General features: G+C 37.0%; 1 protein-coding gene across 10 annotated transcripts; it reads right to left on the bottom strand.

Moving 5' to 3' along the window:
* Positions 1–1,439: 1,439 nt before the first annotated feature.
* Positions 1,440–21,402, bottom strand: RSRC2 (arginine and serine rich coiled-coil 2). 10 transcript variants are annotated; one of them, XM_010599842.3, is made up of 11 exons: positions 21,288–21,402; positions 17,475–17,577; positions 16,824–16,980; positions 16,050–16,093; positions 13,402–13,592; positions 12,060–12,263; positions 10,426–10,548; positions 6,009–6,088; positions 4,293–4,525; positions 3,806–3,895; positions 1,440–2,509 (listed from the first exon to the last, which is right to left on the bottom strand). In XM_010599842.3, exons 2-11 carry the CDS (start codon positions 17,484–17,486, stop codon positions 2,330–2,332), a joined length of 1,314 nt encoding a protein of 437 aa, XP_010598144.1. In that variant the 5' UTR covers positions 17,487–17,577; positions 21,288–21,402; the 3' UTR covers positions 1,440–2,329. The 10 variants fall into 10 exon arrangements, with proteins under 10 accessions (XP_010598144.1, XP_023395005.1, XP_023395007.1 ...); XM_023539237.2 differs by lacking the exon at positions 17,475–17,577 and having other exon boundaries at positions 13,402–13,614; positions 21,288–21,401; XM_023539239.2 differs by lacking the exon at positions 17,475–17,577 and having other exon boundaries at positions 4,293–4,522; positions 13,402–13,614; positions 21,288–21,401.
* Positions 21,403–21,409: the final 7 nt, after the last annotated feature.

The following is a 21,409-nucleotide window of genomic DNA, read 5'->3' as shown; positions in this document are numbered from 1 at the left end:
TCCTGTCTGGAGAGTTGGCTTTGGGAATGGTTCCTGTCTTGGGCTAACAGAAAGTCTGTGGACCATGACCTCCAGAGTCCTTCTAGTCTCAGACCATTACGTCAGACCTTTTTAGGAGAATTCAAAGTCTGCATCCCACTGCTTTCCTGCTCCTTCAGGGTAGAAGGTATTTAAAAGATAAAATTGAAGCAGCAGATCCAATTGATGGGTTGGATATGGGGAATGAGAAAAAGATCGTTCTCCAGGATTTTAAGGAACTGGTCGAATAAATGCCCATTTGAGATAGATTACAACAGATATGGACAAGGTTTGCGAGCAAAGGAGTTCAATTTTGGTCATGCGGTATCCTCAGGCAACTTAATTCTTACAGTCAATAGACATTATGCCGAGCAAAGTCAGTCAGTTCCAAAAGGACAAATACTGTAAGATCTCACTTATATGAAATATACAGAAACCAAAGATTATTAGTGGTTACCAGAGATGCAAGGGAGGGGTAAAGGGGGTTTTGCTTAGGGAAAACTGAATTTATGTTGTGGTATAATTTCAAAACAAATAATGGTGGAACAACATGATGTCTGTAATGTCACTGAATTATACATGTAGAAATTGTTAAATAGGCAAATGTCCTCTTCACATTAAAAATGATTACATGTTGAAATATTTTGGTATGTTGAACTAAAGTTCATCACTTTGAATTTTTAGAATTTGGCTACTAAAAAACTTTAAATTCTGTGGGTTACATTGTACTTTTTTGGACAATGCTACCATACATGAACATGGGAGAGACCACACTATTCATTATGCATATATGGCCTGCTCCTAAAATATTTTTGAGACAGCAGCACCAGTTCTTGTGCAATTTTGCACCCAGTGACTTGCAGATGCATGAAATCTTTCAACAAATTTTCAGAAGGTTGACCTCAACTGAGAAATGAGTTTGTGGTGACCCCAAAAGAACCCATGGTGTCATTTCCCCAGAAAGCTTCGGTGTGACACTGAAGCATAGATATTTTCAGAGAATTTGTTCTGAGAAAATTAATTCTGAACATTTAACAAAATACATTAAAAATCTGATCACTTGATTTTCATGTGTCACAAAGACAAACCTAACAAGCAAGTTGGTAAGACTTACTAATTCCAGTTCTTCAAATAAGGGTGTAAGTTTTGACTCTATAAGCAGTCCTCCCTTGTGTGTGCTACTACATCGTGGAGATGTTTTCCAAAGAATTTTTTAGTAAATGTTAATGGATTGTGTTCTATGCATAGAAAAATTGTACTATTCATTTGGAATGTATTTATATCAGTGAAATACACTTGTAATTGCTTTAGGCAAGAACATGAAAAAAAAAAATTACGACTTTGTTGTAATGGAAGTACCAGTTTTGTAGTCTCCCTTACACCACAAAATTTATACCCTATTCAATTTAGTGACAACGTAGTTTGCTTTAGTATTTCAGACTAGTTTATTATGTAGGAGAAGACTTCAACAGGATAATGAGCAAAGGGCATACAAAGGACTTGTTATAAGGCACTTTATTAAAATAAAAGTGCTTACATATCCCTTTAATGCATTAATCTATTTCTTGAATAACACTGAATAGTTAACAAATACTATACACCAATTCTGTCCCTTATGATAGTAGGAAACAGTATTTTAATAGTTTTCTTTTGCTTGTTCTTCCCACATTCCTTGTACATTTTTGCTCACTATGGTATTGCCTATAGCATAGTTAATTGTTCTTAAAAAAAAAAGGGGGGGGGAGGGATTTCTAGTCAGTATTTTCTAATAGCAATTGCAAATGCTACAGAAACCATAAAATAAATTCAAACAAGAATTTTAGGTAATTTAAATTAACACCAGTTTTGAGAAAACCATTTTTATTATCATCACCACCCAGCTTATTTACGCTGGATTATGTACCAAATGGCCAGATCATCTAAAGAACATCTACATTTCTTTCATGTTTCAAGAGATGAAAAGAACTGTACAAGGTTAAGTACAAAAGTACACAAGACAGTGGACACGAAAAACCCATGTACAAGATTTTTATCCCACCGGCAGCTTTTATATATTTGAAAAGTAGAATTCATGACTAAAAAATATTGTCCTTCTATAGACCTGTCAAGTTTAATGGAAGCGGGTTTAACCTGATTACAACACTAACACCAGTATCACTGATCTGATATTTACAAAAAATCGTATTTTTCAATAAATTAAAGTCAATGCAACACCCATGCAAGCTAGAATGCTAGCTGTTGGTGAACAAGGACCTGACATCAGAACAAGAAAAGTCTATAAAGTCCCCAGCTTCTACAAGTGTGATCTTTTTCAAACTGCATCCATTCCTCGCATTGAAGATGTGAAACCCAACCCCATTCCTCTTTGTGTGTGGGTTTGTGATCTTGCCATTTCATACTGAGCATCAAGATTTCTAAATACTTCTTCCTGTTGCTTCAAAGTCTTGTAACTTTCTTCATCAACTGAGCTACATCCAGCTTCATCTTCACTCTAGATATCATATATAAAATAATTAAAATGAAGAACTCAGATAAAAAGATTTTCCAACTTGACAAATCAAAATTTCTGGATTCCTATTTGACCTCAATTACTTAGCTTCCATTCAGTCACTAAGTGCCTATAGGGCACAAGGCAATGCTCTTTCTAGGTATGAGGACACAGCAGGATGTTAATAAAAATCCACTATATTATAGCGGTGGAGGCAAAAAAACATATAAAAATGTAGAGCATGTTATATAGTATATAAGTGCCATGGAAAAAAAGAGAATGACGATGGAGTGTTCCAAGGGTGCGGATGCCAGCTATTTAAAAAAGGTTGGTGGTAAAGGACTATAAAATGGTGACATCTGAGCAGAAACCAGAATAAAGAAAGAGTCGGGCAGGCATCAGAAGGCAGAATGTTCCAGAGTGGAATATAGCAAGTGCAAAGGTCCTCTGGCAAACAGGCAAGAGGAAAAGCAAGCTTAGTGCAGTGTCTATTCTTCTGTAAGTACTTCATTTAGGCCAAGAATCCCGTCAATAAAAACCAACCCTCTAAGTAATAACCAAAGTCTGAGCATTTGTGGACCCTTCCAAGTGCTTGTATTAAGCCTAACATCCAAAACCCAACAACCACTGCCGCTGAGTCAATTCTGACTCACAGCGACCCCACAGGGTTTCCAAGGCTATAAATCTATACGGAAGCGTACTGCCACATCTTTCTCCCGTGGGGCTGCTGGTAGAAATCTAATACAGTATACGCACACTTCAATCAATAAAAGCCTCTTTTCTACATGTTTAAAATAAGCTTCAATGAACCTTTAAAAATTAAGACGGTTCCACCCCTCTAGGTACACTTAATCCTAAAAGAAAAAAGAACCCCAACTCTTATTTAAAATCATTAACTCTTTCTTAGGATTTTATTTTTATTTACTGAGAAGTTCATGATGCTGAATCCAGTTCATCTAAGGTATAAACTTAGTAATAATCAACAAATATTCTGACTTAAATCGAACAATTTATATTGTCAACCAGTGAAAACAACAGGTTGTTAATTCTGTGCAATTAATCTTGAGATCATAACCAGAAAAGCACCAGAAAGTATCCAGAGCTGACACATCACTGAAATTATCTTTAAATTGTGAACTACCTTATTTTTCACAAATAACGTGTACAGCCGGCACAGGAAAATCACACACAAGGACCTGGCTGGCAAAAAAGTATAACGTGTGCTATCTCTGTAAAAACATAACAATGTTATCCTGAAAATATAAGTTAATATGAAGTTTAATACAAAGTATAACTCACCTTAATACCCATTAATTTTCTAAATTTGACATTTTGGTCCTTATTCCCAAAATTCAATTTTTCCCAGATTTCAGCAGACTGGGATTTGTCCTATTAAGAAATAAGACATTTTAGAATCTGTAATAATTTAACATGCTTTATGAGAATATAAAATCTTCCCATAATACAGTCTAAGCAACAAAAACAGCAGCAGCATTTATGACATTCTATCAGTGGGGTTTGTAATTAAAGATTTCTGTTATGTAATAATAAAGCAAAAAAATAAATGCAAGTACCTCATGAATCATCTAAGTACTTTTTTCCCTCCATTTTACCTGTTGCCAATGAGTTGATTCTGACTCATAGCGACTCTAATAAGACAGAGTAGAACTGCTCTATACGGTTTCCAAGCAGCAGCTGGTGGATTTGAACTGACAATCTTTTGGTTAGCAGCCGAGCTAAAGCTCGGTTTTCTTTGGTGTTATGAAGAGGTGATAAAAGAACTTACCCCTTCTTTCTTGCCTTGCCAAAGCATTTTCCTTTTTTTCTCTTGTTCAGCAAATTTCATTGGATTCACAGCTGCTGGATTGTAATAGCTAGGTACAGCTATTCCCGTCTCTGCCAAAGCTTTAGCTTGCAAGGCCGCCATTTGAGCTGCCATAGCTATCTGAGGAGTTACTTGCGTTCCTGATGCCAAAAGGGCAGCGACATTGAGAACAGAACCTCCAGTAGCTGCAGCTGCTGAAGACAAGTACGACGATTAACACATCAATAATCTCCAGATGCATAGCAATAAATTCATTATTCACACTAAAAAGCTACTCATCTGCAAAAGGTAGGATTATTTCCGCCAAACAAGGAAATGGTTGAGTCTTAGCTTACAAAATAGTATTTTAGAAAAATTTATCCCTAAGGTACATACTAAATATATACCCAATAATAAATACATACATGAAAACCTTATTTACTTCTGAGAAAGAACAGAGTTCTGCAAATAATAAGGTCTATGATTTCACTGGAATGAACTGTAGTACGTGTAAACATACTGAAATACAGTAAAATCTTATATTTGCATGGCTCTTTACAAAATGATTTCACAGACATAACCTGAAACTCATAAACATTTAAAGCTGTTAAGCAGATTTAACAGATCAAAAAACCCAGGCCCATAAGGGTAAGTGACAAGCCTGGGATTTCCACTGTTAAGTGGCACAGTCAGGAATTTGACCCATATACTGATTATACATTTAACAGTTCAGAATATAACCTTGAAAAGTTTCAAAATTAGTAACATTATAGGAACCCAGCTACAAAAGTTGTTTTTGTAAAAATCTGGAGTTTAACAACAACAAAAAAACCCTGATTATTTAGTGTGAATGGCAAAAAACAAAACACCTTCTAGATTCATTCCATATGAATTCCATATTAAGTTTGCTCTGATCACCTTCAACCACCCACAGGCGATGTTTGCATAATATGTAAAAACTTGATTTCTTAAAATAACAGAAAGTAATATACTACTCCATATCAATTCACCAACTTTTAATAAACTTTTTCCAAAATTTCAACTAAAAAATATCTGAAGTGAAGGCTAAAGTACCTCATGAAAAGAAGTCACCATTTACTTGTAAAAAAAAATTTCTCTGCATGGATCAAATCAGAAATATGTAGGCATACAGATTTGGTGAAACCAGACTTAATGATCTCAAAGAGACTGGAGGAACTCTGAAACTATGGCCCCTTTGCTCTAGCCCAGAACTCAAAGCATTCCCGAAGACCACTTTTTAGACAAAGATTAGACAGGCCTATAAAACAAAAAATAACACGTGAGGAACGTGCTTCTTAGTTCAATCAAATATACAATACCAAATGGGCTGCTCCTGTCCAAAAGCAGGACGAGAAGGCAAGAAGAGACAGGAACTGGATGAACTGACACAGGGAACAGTATGGAAATGGGGAGCGTGCTGTCACACTGTGGGATTGCAACCAACGTCACAAAACAATATGTATATAAATTTTTGAATGAGAAATTAACTTGAGCTGTAAGCTTTCACCTAAAGCACAAAAAAATTAACAGATTTTATGAAGCTGGAAACTAACATACTAACAATGTTTACAATGTATTGATGGGCAGCAGGGATCACAGAAGATTTACTATTTTTCTGGGTTTTTCAAATTTTCTAAGAATATGCCTTCCTTTCATAATAGAGAAAAAATATATTACCTGCAGCTATTTCTTGTTGTTTTTGTTTTTCAACCATTTCCTTTTCTCGCTGTTCTTGTAATTTCTTGGCCCTTTCCAGCCTGTCAATGACAATTTAAATAAACATAACACTTAATATAAAATACATAAAAAGTATATCTTTATATTTCTCTGTATATGTTAAGACAAAAATTTACCATTCTCTGAAATTGACATCTGCAGGTGGTGAAATGCAATCATTCTTAAGATGGTACCTGCCGCACAGTTAATGAACATTTCAGTACCAATTTTAAAGATTTTGAAACTGACTCAATAGGCAAAAAACTGGAACAGTTTTTCTATGCAGCTTCCACAGAACAAAGAACTAAAAATTATTCGATCTTTATCAGTGCTGGTTACAAGAGGAAGGATAAAATTAAATCTTGCAAACAACGTAACGAGAGTTGAGAAAATCTTAGGTTTGTTGAGTAGTAAACAAATATAAGTCCACAGAACTACACAAATGCTTCCTGGAGGAGGCTGAGCCAAAATGTGGCCAATCAAAATATTCAGATACTGACTTTTGTACTTAGCCTTTATTACGGTTTTTCAAATAAATTTAAGAAAATAGCCAAATATAAAAGAGCAAGCAAATCCTAACTACCATTCTCTATGTGTGTATGAGAGAAAGACAGAAGGAGCCCTCCAGATTAGGAAGAAATTATTTCTAGCAATTCAAAAAATTTATCATTAACAAACAACTAAAAACATGAAATACAAATTCATCTCCAATAAAAACAAATTCCAGCTCACCCTCAATTCACTAACGAATATGCGTCCTCAATGTGCTGCCAAGTCTGTTACCAGTTGCCTACAAGTCTATTCCGACTCATGGCAATCCCGTGTGTGCAGAGTAGAACTGCGCTCTATAGGGTTTTCAAGGCTGCGGCCTTTTGGAAGATCACCAGGCCTTTCTCCAGAGGTGCCTCTGGGGTGGATTCAAACCACAAGCCTTTTGGTTAGTAGTTGAGCACTAAACCATATGCTCCACTCAGGGATTAAGCATGTTGCCAAATCAGTATCTACTTTCTATTCAGAAAAGAATATTATATTATCTTCATAATGAGCTCCTGAAAGAGAAATTCCTTCTCTTCCTAAGGAGCCCCTGATTTAACAATTCTAAGGTAAAGGTCATCTCTCCCTTTAATGTGATGTAAACAGAACAATGGGCTATGGATAATAAAATACAGTGGTCCCCCGGAAAAGCCTTTTAAGTCAGTACTGAAGTCACTACTGAGGGTTTACCTTTCAGCCAAAGATTAAACAGGTCTACAGGGCCAACAATAACACATATGTATGCAACACTAATGGGCACACCAGCACAAGGGCAAAGACGAGAAGGCAGAATGGGACAGGAAAACTGGATGAGTGGAAACAGGGAACCTGGGGTGGAGAAAGTCAGAGCGGACACATAGCAGCATAGGCAGCCAAGGTCACAAAAAACGTGTGTTAACTGTTTAATCAGACACTAATTTGCTCTGTAAGCTTTCACCTGAAGTACAATATACTGGTGGTGAATTGGAATTTATCAATCGCTGACATTTAAATAAAAGTAACAGAACCACCTACAATTTATTCCCTCTTACTGAGCGCACATGCAAGTAAGACAGTATAGATCTAATCATGCATTTGGGAATACAACTTATAATTAGGACTAACATTAAAATATAAGATGCAAATACATAAAATTCTGCTACTTGAAATAAACAAAAGAACAAAACGGTTTACATATTGTAGATTCTTATTAACGAAAAACTTTCCTTCAAATTTCGAGGTAGCCAAGGAATAACCTGGTATGCTGAAATTAGATTTCATGCAAACCTGTCATCTGAAAAATCATTAGATTATTTTTAAGTCAAGAAAGTTTTAAATGCTAATAACACCTTCAACCTTAATAAAACCCAAAAATTAAAATAGAATTTATATTACGCTACTAGAAAAAGCCCCCAAAACCAAACCCAGCGCTGTCGAGTTGATTCTGACTCATAGCGACCCTATAGGACACAGTAGAACTGCCCCATAGTTTCCAAGGAGCACCTGGCGGATTCGAACTGCCGACCCTTTGGTTAGCAGCTGCAGCACTAGCCACCAGCGTTTCCATTATGCTACTACGTAAGAGTAAACTCTGTGGTTTAAAAAATACTGTCAGAATTAATGAACCATTAATTACACCTTAGTTCAGATTCTGCAATAAATTATTACCTAATTCTGTTTGTGTTTCAGAAAGAAAAAATGAGTGACCACTACTGCCTGTATTACAATGCCGTGCAGGTTTGGAATTAACACCACTGACTTGGGTGAATGGAATGACGAAGGGGGCGCCTGCACCTCTGCGGCTGCGGCTGCTTAGCTGAAGTCCCTACCAGGCTTGATTTCAGCACAGCAGCACATCAGCTTACACCGCGATAACTGTAGTTTTGTAATAGTAATAAAAACACAAAACAAAATTTCATAAAGAAAAAAAACAACATCCAGAGTGTAATTTTCAGAAAGTAAGAAAGCCTGCAAACAAGTTGCTCGGGTGTTATTTTACTTCTTGCCTCTCCATATGAGGCAGTTCTTACAGTTATGCAGATAACAGTCAGACACCCGCTATTGCGTGTGGTTCCACAGACACCTTTGAACCACTAGAGAATTAAAATAATACAATGTTGGCTTACAACGTATATTTCATATTTGCTACTTTCAAAACATGGAAACTGTTGACAGAATTCTATTTAAGTATCATTGAAGATACTTTGTATTCCTGAGACAAAGAAAGAAAAAATACACACAAAAAAGCCTTTTTCAGAGGCAAAACTAGAGTTCTTTGAATCAAATTTAAGACTTAAAAAATTTCATCAAAAATTGAAACAGCTGGGAATAGATTTCTTGAAAAGAAAAAAAATGAGAAAAAAAAAATCAACAGTTAACCATGAGGGAAATACAGAACTGTTGGTAATACCTCAATCTTTCCACTTGTGCAAGTCTCAAGTGAAAATTTAAGATGAGAATTAATAAACCACTTAGCACTAGGTCACAAAGTTGTTAAAGTGCTTACGGCTAGATTCAATTGTTTTTTTATTTGTATTATTGTCTGACTGAAAGCATTCATTTTGTCCACTGTAAGTTTTATCCACTTCAAATGGCAAAGGCAAAAATGTCAGGTGCCGTCAAGTCGGTTGCAACTCGTAGCAATCCTGTGTACAACAGAATGAAACACAGCCCGGGCCTGTGCCATCCTCTCAACAATCACTGCTATGTCTGAGCTCATCCTTTCAGCCATTGTGTCAAACCATCTTGTTGAAGGCCTTCCAGTTTTTTCTTGACCCTCTACTTTACCAAGCACGATGTCCTTCTCCAGGGAATGGTCCTGCCTGATAACATGCTCAAAGTACGTGAGATGAAGTCTCGCCATCCTTACTTGTAAGGAGCACTCTGGCTGTACCTCCAAGGCAGATTTGTTTCTTCTTCTGGCAGTCCACGTTACAGTCAATATTCTTTGCCAACACAAGAACTCAAAGACATCAATCCTTCACAGTCTCCTTTATTCACTGTCCAGTTTTCACACGCCTAAGGAGGTGACTACAAACACCCGGGGTTGGGTTAGGCGCATCTTCGTCCTCAGAAGGTGCTTTTTAACACTTGAAAGGGGTCTTTAGTAGGTTTGCCCAAGGCAATATGTTGTTTGATTTCTTGACTGCTGCTTCCATAGGTGCTGACTGTGGATCCTGGTAAAATGAAATTATAACAACTTCAAACTTTTCTCCGTTTATCATGCTGTATATTGGTCCGGTTGCGAAGATTTTCGTTTTATGTTGAGATGTAATCCACACTGAAGGCTGTATTCTTTGATCTTCATCAGTAAGTGGTTCAAGTCCTCTTCACTTTCAGCAAGCAAGGTCACGTCATCTGCATAACGCAGATTATTAATGAATCTTCCTCCAAACCTAAAGCCCTGTTCTACTTCAGATAGTCCAGCTTCTCAGATTACTTGCTCAGCATACAGATTAAATATGGTAAAACAATAGAACTCCGACACACATCTTTCCCAATTTTAAACCACGCAGTATCCCCTTGTTCTGTTCAAATGATTGCCTCTTGGTCTATGTACAGGTTCCACATGAGCACAATTAAGTGTCCTGAAATTCCCACTCTTTGCAATGTTTTCCATAATTTGTCATGATCCGCACAGTCGAATGCCTTTTCGTAGTCAATAAAAAAAAACCAACAGGTGAACATCTGTCTGGTATTCTGTTTTTAGCCACGATACATCTGACATCAGCAATGATATAGCCCTCGTTTCACCTTCTCTTCTGAATTCAGCTTGAATTTCTGGCAGTTCCCTGTAGACGTACTGCTGCAACTGTTTTTTAATTAGCAAAAAAATTGAGTAGCAGTAAGGAAAAAATGTACGTACCTCCTAGCTAAGGCTTCCTGTGCATCCATTGCTGTGTTTCTGCCTCTAAATGGAGGTGGACTAGGAGTCCGGCTTAAACTTCTGCTAAATCTTCTTGGTTTCTCAATTCTCTTCTTTCTCTCTCTGCAATAAATCATATTTTACATCGCTCATTAGGGCCAAGTAATAACAAGAACTTTCTGAATCAAAATCAATCATATTTACATGGTTTAAAAATTGAAATGCACATGTGGTGGTTTCACATGATGGATGTACTTAATGTCATGGAATTATACACGTAAAAACGTTGAGATGGCAAATATTCTGTTACCTTTATTTTCATTACACACCAAATAAAAATGGGACAATAAGACAGAGTTTCAGCCATTTTCCTCCCTTTCACCTGTTTCACATCTTCGACCAGTATGACAGGTTTCTTTTGTATATGGTCAATATTTCTAGAAGTTCACTTAACCACTCCCATTACAGACGAATACTTAGGCTGCTTACAACCTTTTCGAGTATTACAACCAAGGTTGCAGAGTCTACCCTTGTATGTAAACCATTCTGTACTTGTATAGTTAAGTATGTAGGATACATTTCCACAAGTGGGACTGACAGGTCAATGTTCCTAGTGTTTTATCTACAATGAATTCATAGACACTTCATAAAAATGCAAAGTATTTACCACTAAACGAAATTAGCAAAATAAAAAACTAATGAATGACTCATTCACTTTAGATTCACTAATCTCAACCTGAAAATGAGTTTATACTATTATAAGCCAAAACTGACTAAAAATTGATAAACTGTTTTTACCTATATTTTAATCTTTGTGTACACTGCTTGACTTACACAACAATTAACAAAAATGCATTTGTACTACTTTAATATTAGTATAGGTGAGTATCCGTAATACATTACGAATAACTGTAGTATGTGAAAATGAAAATATTCCTGAAGTATATAGTGAAAAATTTTCTCACATGCTTTATTTTATGCCCTATGTCAACCAATTAGCCTTTTCCCAATCAAGATTTGAATTAAACTAATTCATTAAACACCTGAGATGATATATTGTGTACTGGGTTAAGTACATCTATGGACTTTGCATTCAGAATGTGGGATCCAGTCCTGGTTGTACCACTTAATAACTGTATAATTTTGGGCTTTTTGGGCAATTTCTTAATCTAAGCGTGACAGACTTCTGTAAGAACAGGGTTGCTTTAGTGATTTGATGAGTTAATACATGTGAAGAGCTTTGGTATTACATATATACACACACAAATATATATGACACATAACAGGCACCCGACGTTAGCTACTGTGATTATAAATGCTAGGAATTCAAGTGTTCAAAACAACTGAAGTAATTTTAATAGGACTATTTGTACTGTAGAGGAATTCTAATGATCAAACAAAGATATGTGAGAATGCTACACAGGTATTTACTACATTCTTTACCCGTCGAGATATGATAAAAATATAAGTCTAAACTACAATTCTGATTCCAAATTTTAATATCCTCAGATTGACAAAAGATAAACAGATCCTGTAAGGGGCCTATTCCTAGCACACGGCAGGCCATATAGATCATGCACTAAATCAAGAGAAACTTCATAGCGTCAATTCTGTTCAGGATGACAAGCACCTACCGACTTCTGCTCCTTGTCCTGCTTCTGCTTCTACTCCTATGCCGGTGTCTTGATCTTGAGCGGGAACGAGATCTGGCTCGCCGTTTCCTTTCCCTGCTTCTGGATCGTGACTTCTTCCTCTCTCTGCTTCTGGATCGTGACTTCTTCCGCTCCCTACTCCTGGACCGAGACTTCTTCCGCTCCCTGCTTCTACTACGATGACGCCTGAAATTAAAGTACATAAATTTGTAGTCACTAAGAGCTGTCCCTTTTCAATTATACAATGAGTTCATTATCTTTAACGTATACAATTGAAACAGCCAATAAACCTCTGTAGTTTGTGGTGCTGTTGCTGTTGTACGCTATCACGTAGATTCCCACTCACAGTAGCCCTACAAGACAGAGTAAAACTGCCCTATAGGGTTTCCATGGCTGTAATCTGTACGAAAGCAGACTGCTTTCTCCAGCTGAGCGGCTGGTAGGCTCAAACCACCAACCTTTTGGTCACCACTCTGCCACCAGTGCTCCTTATGCAAAAAACTGTTTAATATTGTAAAATCTATCACTTTACTTAAGTATTTACAAAGCTTAAGGATATTTAATCAAGTTACTGAAAAATTTTGCTTCTGATACCACATGTATACTCCCCAGAGTCCCCAAATACGTTAAACGCTAGCTTCTTAAAAAAACAAAATGAAACAAAAAAAAAACCCTACATATTTGAGCCATGACTCAGTTTAAAAAATTTGTACACCACAAGAAAAAAATCTAGATTAGATACATTCTAACTATATCATTCTTTCTACTATAATCAACATAAAGGATTGTTGAATTAGCTTAAATGAAATCAATATTAATTCAACAATGTATCATTTTTTCACTGTAGGAGACAGATCAATCAAGAGTTAGAAGAACTGGAGCCACTAACTGAGCATGCTAATCATAATTACCCCTTACCCTACAGTTTTGGAAACCATTTTAACAGTTTTCAAAAAGCAGAGCCTAAAAGGCTTCAGATATTAACGGGTACCGGTGGGCAAAGCAAGCAAAAACGTCAACTTCCTAATTATGATTATTTTGGTACTGCTTGAAAATGAGCCCTGTGGCGCAGTGGTTACAGCGCTCGCCTGGCAACCAAGAGGTCCATGGTTTGAACCCACCAGCTGCTCCATGGGAGAAAGATGTGGCAGTCTGCTTCCATAAAAGTTGACAGCCTTGGAAACCCTATGAGGCAGGGTCACTATGAGTCGGAATCGACTTGCCCACAGTAGGTTTGGTTTGGGTACTGCTGGGTTAATCAGAAGCTTTACGTTAACTTAGAGCTCGTTAGAAGGCACTGAGTAATAACACCCGAATCACTTACCTTTCCCGGGATCTGGATCTGGAGTGACTTCTGCCTCTCGATGACTTTCTTTCTTTGCGTTTGTGTCTGTCCTCACCATTCTCAGATGAATTAAGTCGCTCTCTTCCTTTATCAGAAGAATGTTCTTTGTCATTATGTTCCTCACACTTGTGTTTCTTAGAGGATTTATCTTTGGATTCATGTCTTCTTGCCTGTTTTAAGAAGAAGTTGGTTCTTTCAGGAAAATAGTGCAACAAAGAGAGTTAGTATGGGTATCAGCAGACAAAAATGTTGTGATGCAACATTAGTAACCTTAGGAGTGTGTGGTTCAAGTAAAAAAACGATCTAGTTTCACATCACCCGAATGTTGCAGATGTATATTACTAAGTTCACATTTTCCTTTATAACCCCCCAAAATGCAGTTTCCTCCCCCAAATACTATTTTCAATACAACAATAAAAACAGTGAATAATTTCCAATGTTGTAATAATGAGAAACCATATCAGACAAAGAGAAAACCCTGATGTCTCCTTTATCTAAAAGAACAAGGAAGCATAGACATGTATTTAAACCTTAAAGTTTTCCCAACAAACCTCTCAGAGAAAGATCATGGAGACACATCCATTTCTTAATCCAGAGTACACACATTAAGTTTAAAAAGTAAAGGACGGAAATAATAAGGACACAAAGAAATGCACCAGAAAATGCATTTTAAATTAAGTAAAGCTAAGTAAAATTAATCGTATTAACCATCAATTATCTTCTGCAGTTTCAAATTACTTTGCGCAGAGTTGCAATGTCCCTTTTATAGCTATACTGCCACATCCCCTCTAAAAGAGCTCTTGATTTTCTCCCAATGTCTAAACTGAAGCAATCACTTCTCATCTTGCACTATCCCAACAGGTCTGGAGTTCTATTCTGGCTCAGGTACCTAGGGTAGAGAAAACAGTAGCTGAATCTGTTTTCAAACTAGGTTAACAATGGCCTGCCATCATTTGCTGTCTGAAAAATAGTAACAAAGGCTTTCACAACAATATGCAGAGACTCAGCGAAAACAAACTATGTAAGTCCCCACCCTACCACTCAAAAAACCAATCACCGTCGAGTAGATTCAGACTCATAATGAGCCCAAAGGAAGTGCTAAATATTAAGATTTCCCCACACGAAGATTTGTCAAATTGTGTTCGTAGTCAAAGTTTAAAACCCTGGACATTCTTGTAATAACTGAATTTTAAAGGCGGAAGGAAACTCAGACTCTCTAACTCGGCTGCCTTATTTTACATGTGATTCTACAAAGACCTAAGGTCAGAGAGCTACACAGCAGGTAAGGCTGGACCTAGGCCCTAGGTTCCTGTGATTCCTACGCCACTGCTTTTCACCATAATACAGGACACTTAGTTCATGTTTCCCAAAATAGGCCATAGTATATTTCTTTCCACTCTGGATTAACTTTTCTTAAAAATAATCTGGCCAATCATTTTGGAACATGCACGATGATATCTATGAAAACAATCATAGTAAGTTATTATTTTGCAGAAAAACAAGAGACCTGGAGACACAGCTAAATTTTAGTTTCATTGCCAGTTCTCTGTAAAATGATCTTTTAAGTGTCTTGAGTTTGCAGAATAAAATGGCAAACTGGAAAAGCATTAAGTAGTTAACTTCCAAAGGTTTTAGAGTTTATTCCAAACCAGTTTTCCAAACATAACATTACTACTGATAATTAAAAAACAAAACCATCAAAAACATTATTAAAACCCTTAACTGATTTAAGATATACTTAAGGGAAATAGGAGTTTGAATGACTAATAGTTACCTTATCATGAAGTAGGCTTATTATTTTGCTATCTGAGTCTGCAGCGTCTTCAGTTCAGTCTCTTCGCGCATTAGCACGCTGAGTATGATTTATTATAGAAATGTTATCATGTGAGCTAAACAAAATAGTCATTTTCACAAAAACTCTCCTAAATTAAAAATTTAACAGAGCTTCCATTAGGGGAAGAGGAAGTTCCTGCCCACATCTGTTTCAGGAGTCCCTCGCCCAGCCCCCATAACTCTCTTCCTCCCTTTTTGGTTACTTCTGCTCTTCCTTGTTGTTTCTCATCTTCTCAGGTGAGTGAGCAAGTCATCTCCTCTGCAATGCAGCTGATACCTTTTTTTCCCTCAACTTCTGCTGTCACCACCACCTTTTTAGCTGTCGCTCACTGATACAATACTACTATCTGGGAAATCAAACTAGTTACTAAAGAAAAGAGGACTCTATCTGCCATAAAGAAAAAGTAGCCCATAGATATCTAGAGTAATGCTACTTAAAGATTAAGACAGTTATTTAAAAATCCTGAGCAGTGGTCAGGCATGAGAAGACTTGGGACCTCAAATTAATGGAAGCTCTGTGACAGGCCTAAAAAACCAATTATATTCTTCATATGAAAATTTTATTGTGAATACTTTCACAGCATAATAAAATTAATAGTTTCTGAATGTACTTTTCATAAAACAACTATCTTCTTGAAAAAAATGATGAATCATGCTTATTTTATAACCCAATTAACCTTTTAAATTTCAAGTTTTGGTACTTACCTTGACAATACCATATATTCACACAAACATTTCTACCAGATACTTTACAAGTATTTTAAAGCACCTATTCACTACAAAGTATTAATTACCTCTTTGCTTCTGCTCCGGCTCCTGTGTTTTCTTCCTTCATTTTCTGTAAGCACACAAAAAAATTCACCATTCACTATAAGCAAAAATACAAGAACATCTCACCTTAGTAAACAAATTCTCATACTTCTGTAAAGAACAATTTCCACTCCATTTAGCTAACTGCAGACTCTACTGGTCATTGTCCAATAACTATTTTTTGATGGTGGGGCTGGACTATCTCACACACACATATGAAACAAACCAGCAATCTAAACAATCCAGAACATAATCAAGGGCAGGAAGTAAGCAAAAACGTTTCCTGAGGAATCAACAAGCGTTGTCTTCAGGCAGTCACAGATTCGTAGTATTTTACAAAATACTCTGACTAGCCCATCTTGTTTCCTAGTCCACAGCAAATTTAACAAGGGGCTTACTCGAAATAAGTCAGAAAAATAAAAATACTGAACGTAAGAGAAAATTACAACTTTGAAACTAAATACTATTGTACTTCTCACTTAACCTCTTCATTCAATAGCAATGCCATTTTTTTCAATAGCATAGCAGTCATGTTTTCCATGGAGCATTCTGAAACTCCAAACCTCTCTTGCTTCAGAAATATCGTAACATTAAGCTAAAAAGAAAAACAAGATCAAAAAATGTTCTCGTATAAAAACAGTAGCTTATTCCACAGGGTGTTAAGGAAATTCAGAATAATACACCACTATCTGGAATATGCATTTTAAAGTATTATTATAAGAAATGATGATAATTACTGCATTTCCAACAATTCATACCTGACTTTCGTTTTCTTTCTCTTGACCTCGATCTTGACCTTGAATAATGGTGCTTTGAGGCTCTAGGAGAAACAGAGACATCTGACTGCTCTTTTTTCTTGTCTCTATCTGGGGAAGTCTTTTCTGGGGCTAGTCCGTCTCGTTCTGTATCACTAGCCTAAAAGTTTAAGAGGAAAATGATTCAAATTCTTATGCATTTAAAATGTTTCCAACTTCTTAAAATAGAAAAGTGGGGGAAGATGGTCATCCTTGAGTTAAAAAAATTTCCCAATAGCTAATTAAGACTTCTACAGTGAAATAAGACTCAAATGATGTGCTATGACTAACCTAATACCAAAAAGAAACGTATATACTCAGACTGATGTGTCCTTTAAGTTTTTAATCATAATTTTTAAAAACAGCTTTTAAGATGATTGGGAGGGGATGGTAAGTACTGTAAATATTTCCAATAAACATCCAAGTCTTTTTCCTTAAATTCTTTTAGATGACTTTACAAAACAATCCCTTTATCTTAAACTAGTATACATTAAAAAAGCATTTTTAATGAGCTGTTAGATTTAAAACACTTAAGTATATAAGATCTTAAAAAAAAGTGCATGATAATGCTTCTAGAATATTTTAAGAGAATGAACATTAAATTAAATTACCAACCTGAGTACCCATCTTAATTTCATTAACCCTCTTTAATGAAAACAGTCCCCTGGCACAGTGCTGCTGCAAAACATGTCCTGCTTCTCCTCACATATGCTCTGGGCTATGGAAACAAAGTTATTTTTGTTTTAAAGCGCTTAAAAAAAAAATGTAACACTCTTTCCAGAGACTTGATTTACCTAAGACTAAGTTCCTTCATCTAAATATCAGTTGTTTTCCAGTTCATAGAGAGCAAGTTAATCTACCTTGCTCCTAATATGGAGCCCTGATGGCACAATGGTTGAGAACTATGGCTGCTAACCAAAACCAAAAGGTAGGCAGTTCAAATTCACCAGCCACTCCTTGAAGCCCCGTGGGGTGGTTCTACTCTGTCCTACAGGGTTGCTGTGAGTTAGAACTGACTTGATGACAACGTTTCTTTTTTTTCTCCTAACATAGTATAAACCAAAATCAAACCAAACCTAGTGCCGACAAGTCGATTCCAACTCAGTGCGACCCTAAAGGACAGAGTAGAACTGCCCCATAGAGTTTCCAAGGAGCGCCTGGCGGATTCAAACTGCCTACCCTTTGGTTAGCAGCCATAGCACTTAACCACCACACCACCAAGGTTTCCTAACACAGTATACAGTACAGAAAGCATATCTTTGAAGAATTCCAGAATTGACTTGAAGGCAATGTTTTTTTTTTCCCCCTCCTAACAGTATACAGCACAGAAATCAATCAAATATTTGAAGAATTCCAGTTATTATTTTTCATTAAAAACAGATCTCTGTGGCTCTGCTGAACTGTGTGGCCTAATTACAAACAGGAGTACCATAGACGAAAAAACTGATTTAGGTTGGAGTCATACAAAAAGCTTCAAGCCTCGTGGAGAAATTAGAACCTCAAAGTTACCTGGAATTAGATTTTGACAAAAGGTAGGGGAAAAAGTTTCAGCAATATTTGGAAAGTGGGGGAGCTGACTACTTAGGGTGGGTTTGCAAACTTACTGTTTCTGTAGGGCCCTTCAGCTAAGAATGGTTTTACATTTTTTAAAAAAAGGCGGATAAAAACAAGCAAGCAAGCAAAGTAACACAGACACTTTGCAGCCCACGAAGTCTAAATTATTAACCACCTGGCCCTTTACAGGAAGTTTAAGAACTTCTGATTTACGAAATCAGAAGTAAATGAATCTGGTTTGGATAAACAGGGAACTGCTATACCTTCTCCTGCGAGAGGAATCACATTGATAATGAACTGCCCCCTCCCTTAGAAAGATTAGTCAGGAAAACTCATCTCAAGTAAATTAAACAGGGTCTATTTTTAACAAAGGAGGTGTGAGAGATTGCATTAATCCAACAACTCTTCACTGAGGATCAGAAAATGTGCCACACTCCATGCTAGCCTCTGGGAATAATAAAAGGTACAAAATTCACAGTTTAGAAGGAAACGCTGGTGGTGCAGTGGTTAAATGCTAACTGAAAGGTCAGCAGTTCGAATCTACCAGGCATTCCTTGGCAACTCTATGGGGCAGTTCTACTCTGTCCTATAGGGTCATCATCAACTCCACAGCGACTGGTTTGGTTTGGTTTGGGGGAAAAATAGATCAATTGTGTGTTAAGCCTCTTTACAAAGGTACAAAAAGTGCATTAAGAAACAGCAACTGGAGAGGGGTCCTATGTTTATTTGTCCTTCTCCAGTTTTCTAAGTATAGGTAGGTGATTTCTGGAAACAGAGTTTTTAAGCTGAACAGTTTTCAGTTCCTTAGAACCACTGAGTTTGACTTTCTCATTTTACAGATGAGATCCTGCAACACTAACTGATTATCTAAGCTGATACTGTATCTCTATTTCTCTGCTGTGTCTAGTATTAATAAGTGATACTGTATCAGACAATTAAGAGTGATTCTGACTCTCATAACCAATGTTATTTACTTTTATTCTTGTTCTCCTCATAACCCTTAAGGACCATTTCAGACATGTATATGATGTCTAAGCATGAGCACAGCTTTTACTTGGTAAAATAAATGCCATCTCAAAAACTTTCAGCAGTGGCATCACTTCTCTTAGTACATGCCACTTTTCAGCCAAAGGGACTGAATTCCTGGATCACAGGCACACTTCTACAGAGCACAAGCATGACTAGAGTTGAAAACCACCTTTCCATGGAAAAGCCAGAGCTTAGCACTGGCAATTGTTTTCTGTCAATCAGAAAACATGCTTGGAGGCAATAGGGAAGACAGGCTAGAAATTTACACTAAATGGCCACTTTCAGTCTAAATCATACCTAAGCAGATTATGATAGCACAATGGAGGTATTCAGAAAAAATACCAATTGAATATTAAAGTTTCTTTTAAAATTTTTGAGTGTGGCTTTATTTCAAATTAATACTGATCTACGGATAAATCTTAATCACCAACTGCAGAACTGTCTTCTAGTATCTGCTCTATCAGAAACCCACTCTCATTTCTTTGAATTTACAACTTGCTGAAAACCCTAAGGATGCTCATGAATACAAATCTTTTTTCCGGCCAAAGAAGATAAGGATTCAATACTAGGTCACTTCTCCAAGGGATCATGTCTTTACCGAAGAAAGGTACTGCAGAAACAAAAATAAACGTTGGAATTGATTTTCCTCTTTAAAATATTTGCACCCAAGTAAAACTATTTTTTAAAGTACATTAAAAGGCCTAAAACACAGCTCAAAGGAAAGCATTAAACCCTTTAGTTCCACATATTTCAGTTTACCAACTGTTTGAAATTGTATTAAAAAAAAAAAAGTCCAAAATTCAATCAATTAGATGTGGGGGGGGGTTGGGGTGAAGGAAGGGGAATCAAAAAGGCATCCAACCATTTCTAAGACCAGATATCCCAATTATTAGGAAAGATAAACTTAAAAATTTTTCATTAATTTTAATTGTCCAATTTATTTTCGAAAATGAGAAGATGGAACGTTTTTGGTCAGTGGGAAAGAATGCAAAATGCTTATATTTTTCTTCTAAGAGGATAAATAAAAATGAAGTAATCACACAACAATGCGACCGCCTATCAGATCGGGGGCATTATACACAAGGCAGGCTTACTGTTCAGTAGAGGCAATTTAAGAACTATAATTCTGATTTGGATCAACGAAATTGTTCTTAAAACTAAAGAAGACACCAATGACAGGACTTGATTACATGTTTCTCAAAGACTTCAAAATCTGATTACATCACCAGTCGCTTCGGAAACCGATCCACCGGTCAGAATCAGTGGTTTCAAAACCTAAGTAGAATTTTTACTCCCTTTCAACAGTACCTACCCTCCAGCTCCTTATGAAGACATAAATTAAGATTTACATAGACGGGAAACTAGTTAAAATTACGCAACTAAAATAATCTCATTGAACGCAGGCAAAAAAAAAAAACTCTACAAGATTGCTGTTTTCACATTGCATCGTTCTTTGACCCAATATTTTTCACAGACGAATCCTGATCCTTTTTTTCTCTTCCCCAGTCCCTTTCCACCAGGAACATCATAAATTCCCAATGCCTGAGGAAGATCCGAATCCACTGTAGCCCGGGTGAGTTAGCGAAATTGGAGGGCGGTCTGTGGGCCGAAAAGGACGAGGAAAGTTCTGGAAAATAAGATACTCCCAGCGGTTCCCCACCCCCACCGGCACCGCCTTACTTCCCCCTCCCGACAGCAAGCAGCCATGACGGCAGGCACAGAAGAAGGCCGCGGCGCCATTTTGTCCACACACACGCGCAGACAACCGCTCTGGGAGCCGTTCACCCACTCCTTGGAGAGTAGCAGAAAAATATCCCTGGTCTTAAATTCAAATTCAGCACGTACCGCCATAGTCTAGAGTCCCGGCCGCTAAGGCGGCACCTCAGCTTGCCGCTTATCAACAGTACCGCCTTTCCCGAAGCTTCGCCACAGACTAAATCACTCGCGCGAGAGACCCGGATGGCACA

The sequence above is a fragment of the Loxodonta africana genome, chromosome 19 (genome assembly GCF_030014295.1).
Source record: "Loxodonta africana isolate mLoxAfr1 chromosome 19, mLoxAfr1.hap2, whole genome shotgun sequence".
NCBI lineage: Eukaryota > Metazoa > Chordata > Mammalia > Proboscidea > Elephantidae > Loxodonta > Loxodonta africana.
The sequence above is the reverse complement of the archived record's forward strand: the minus strand, read 5'-3'. Positions and strand labels throughout refer to the sequence as shown.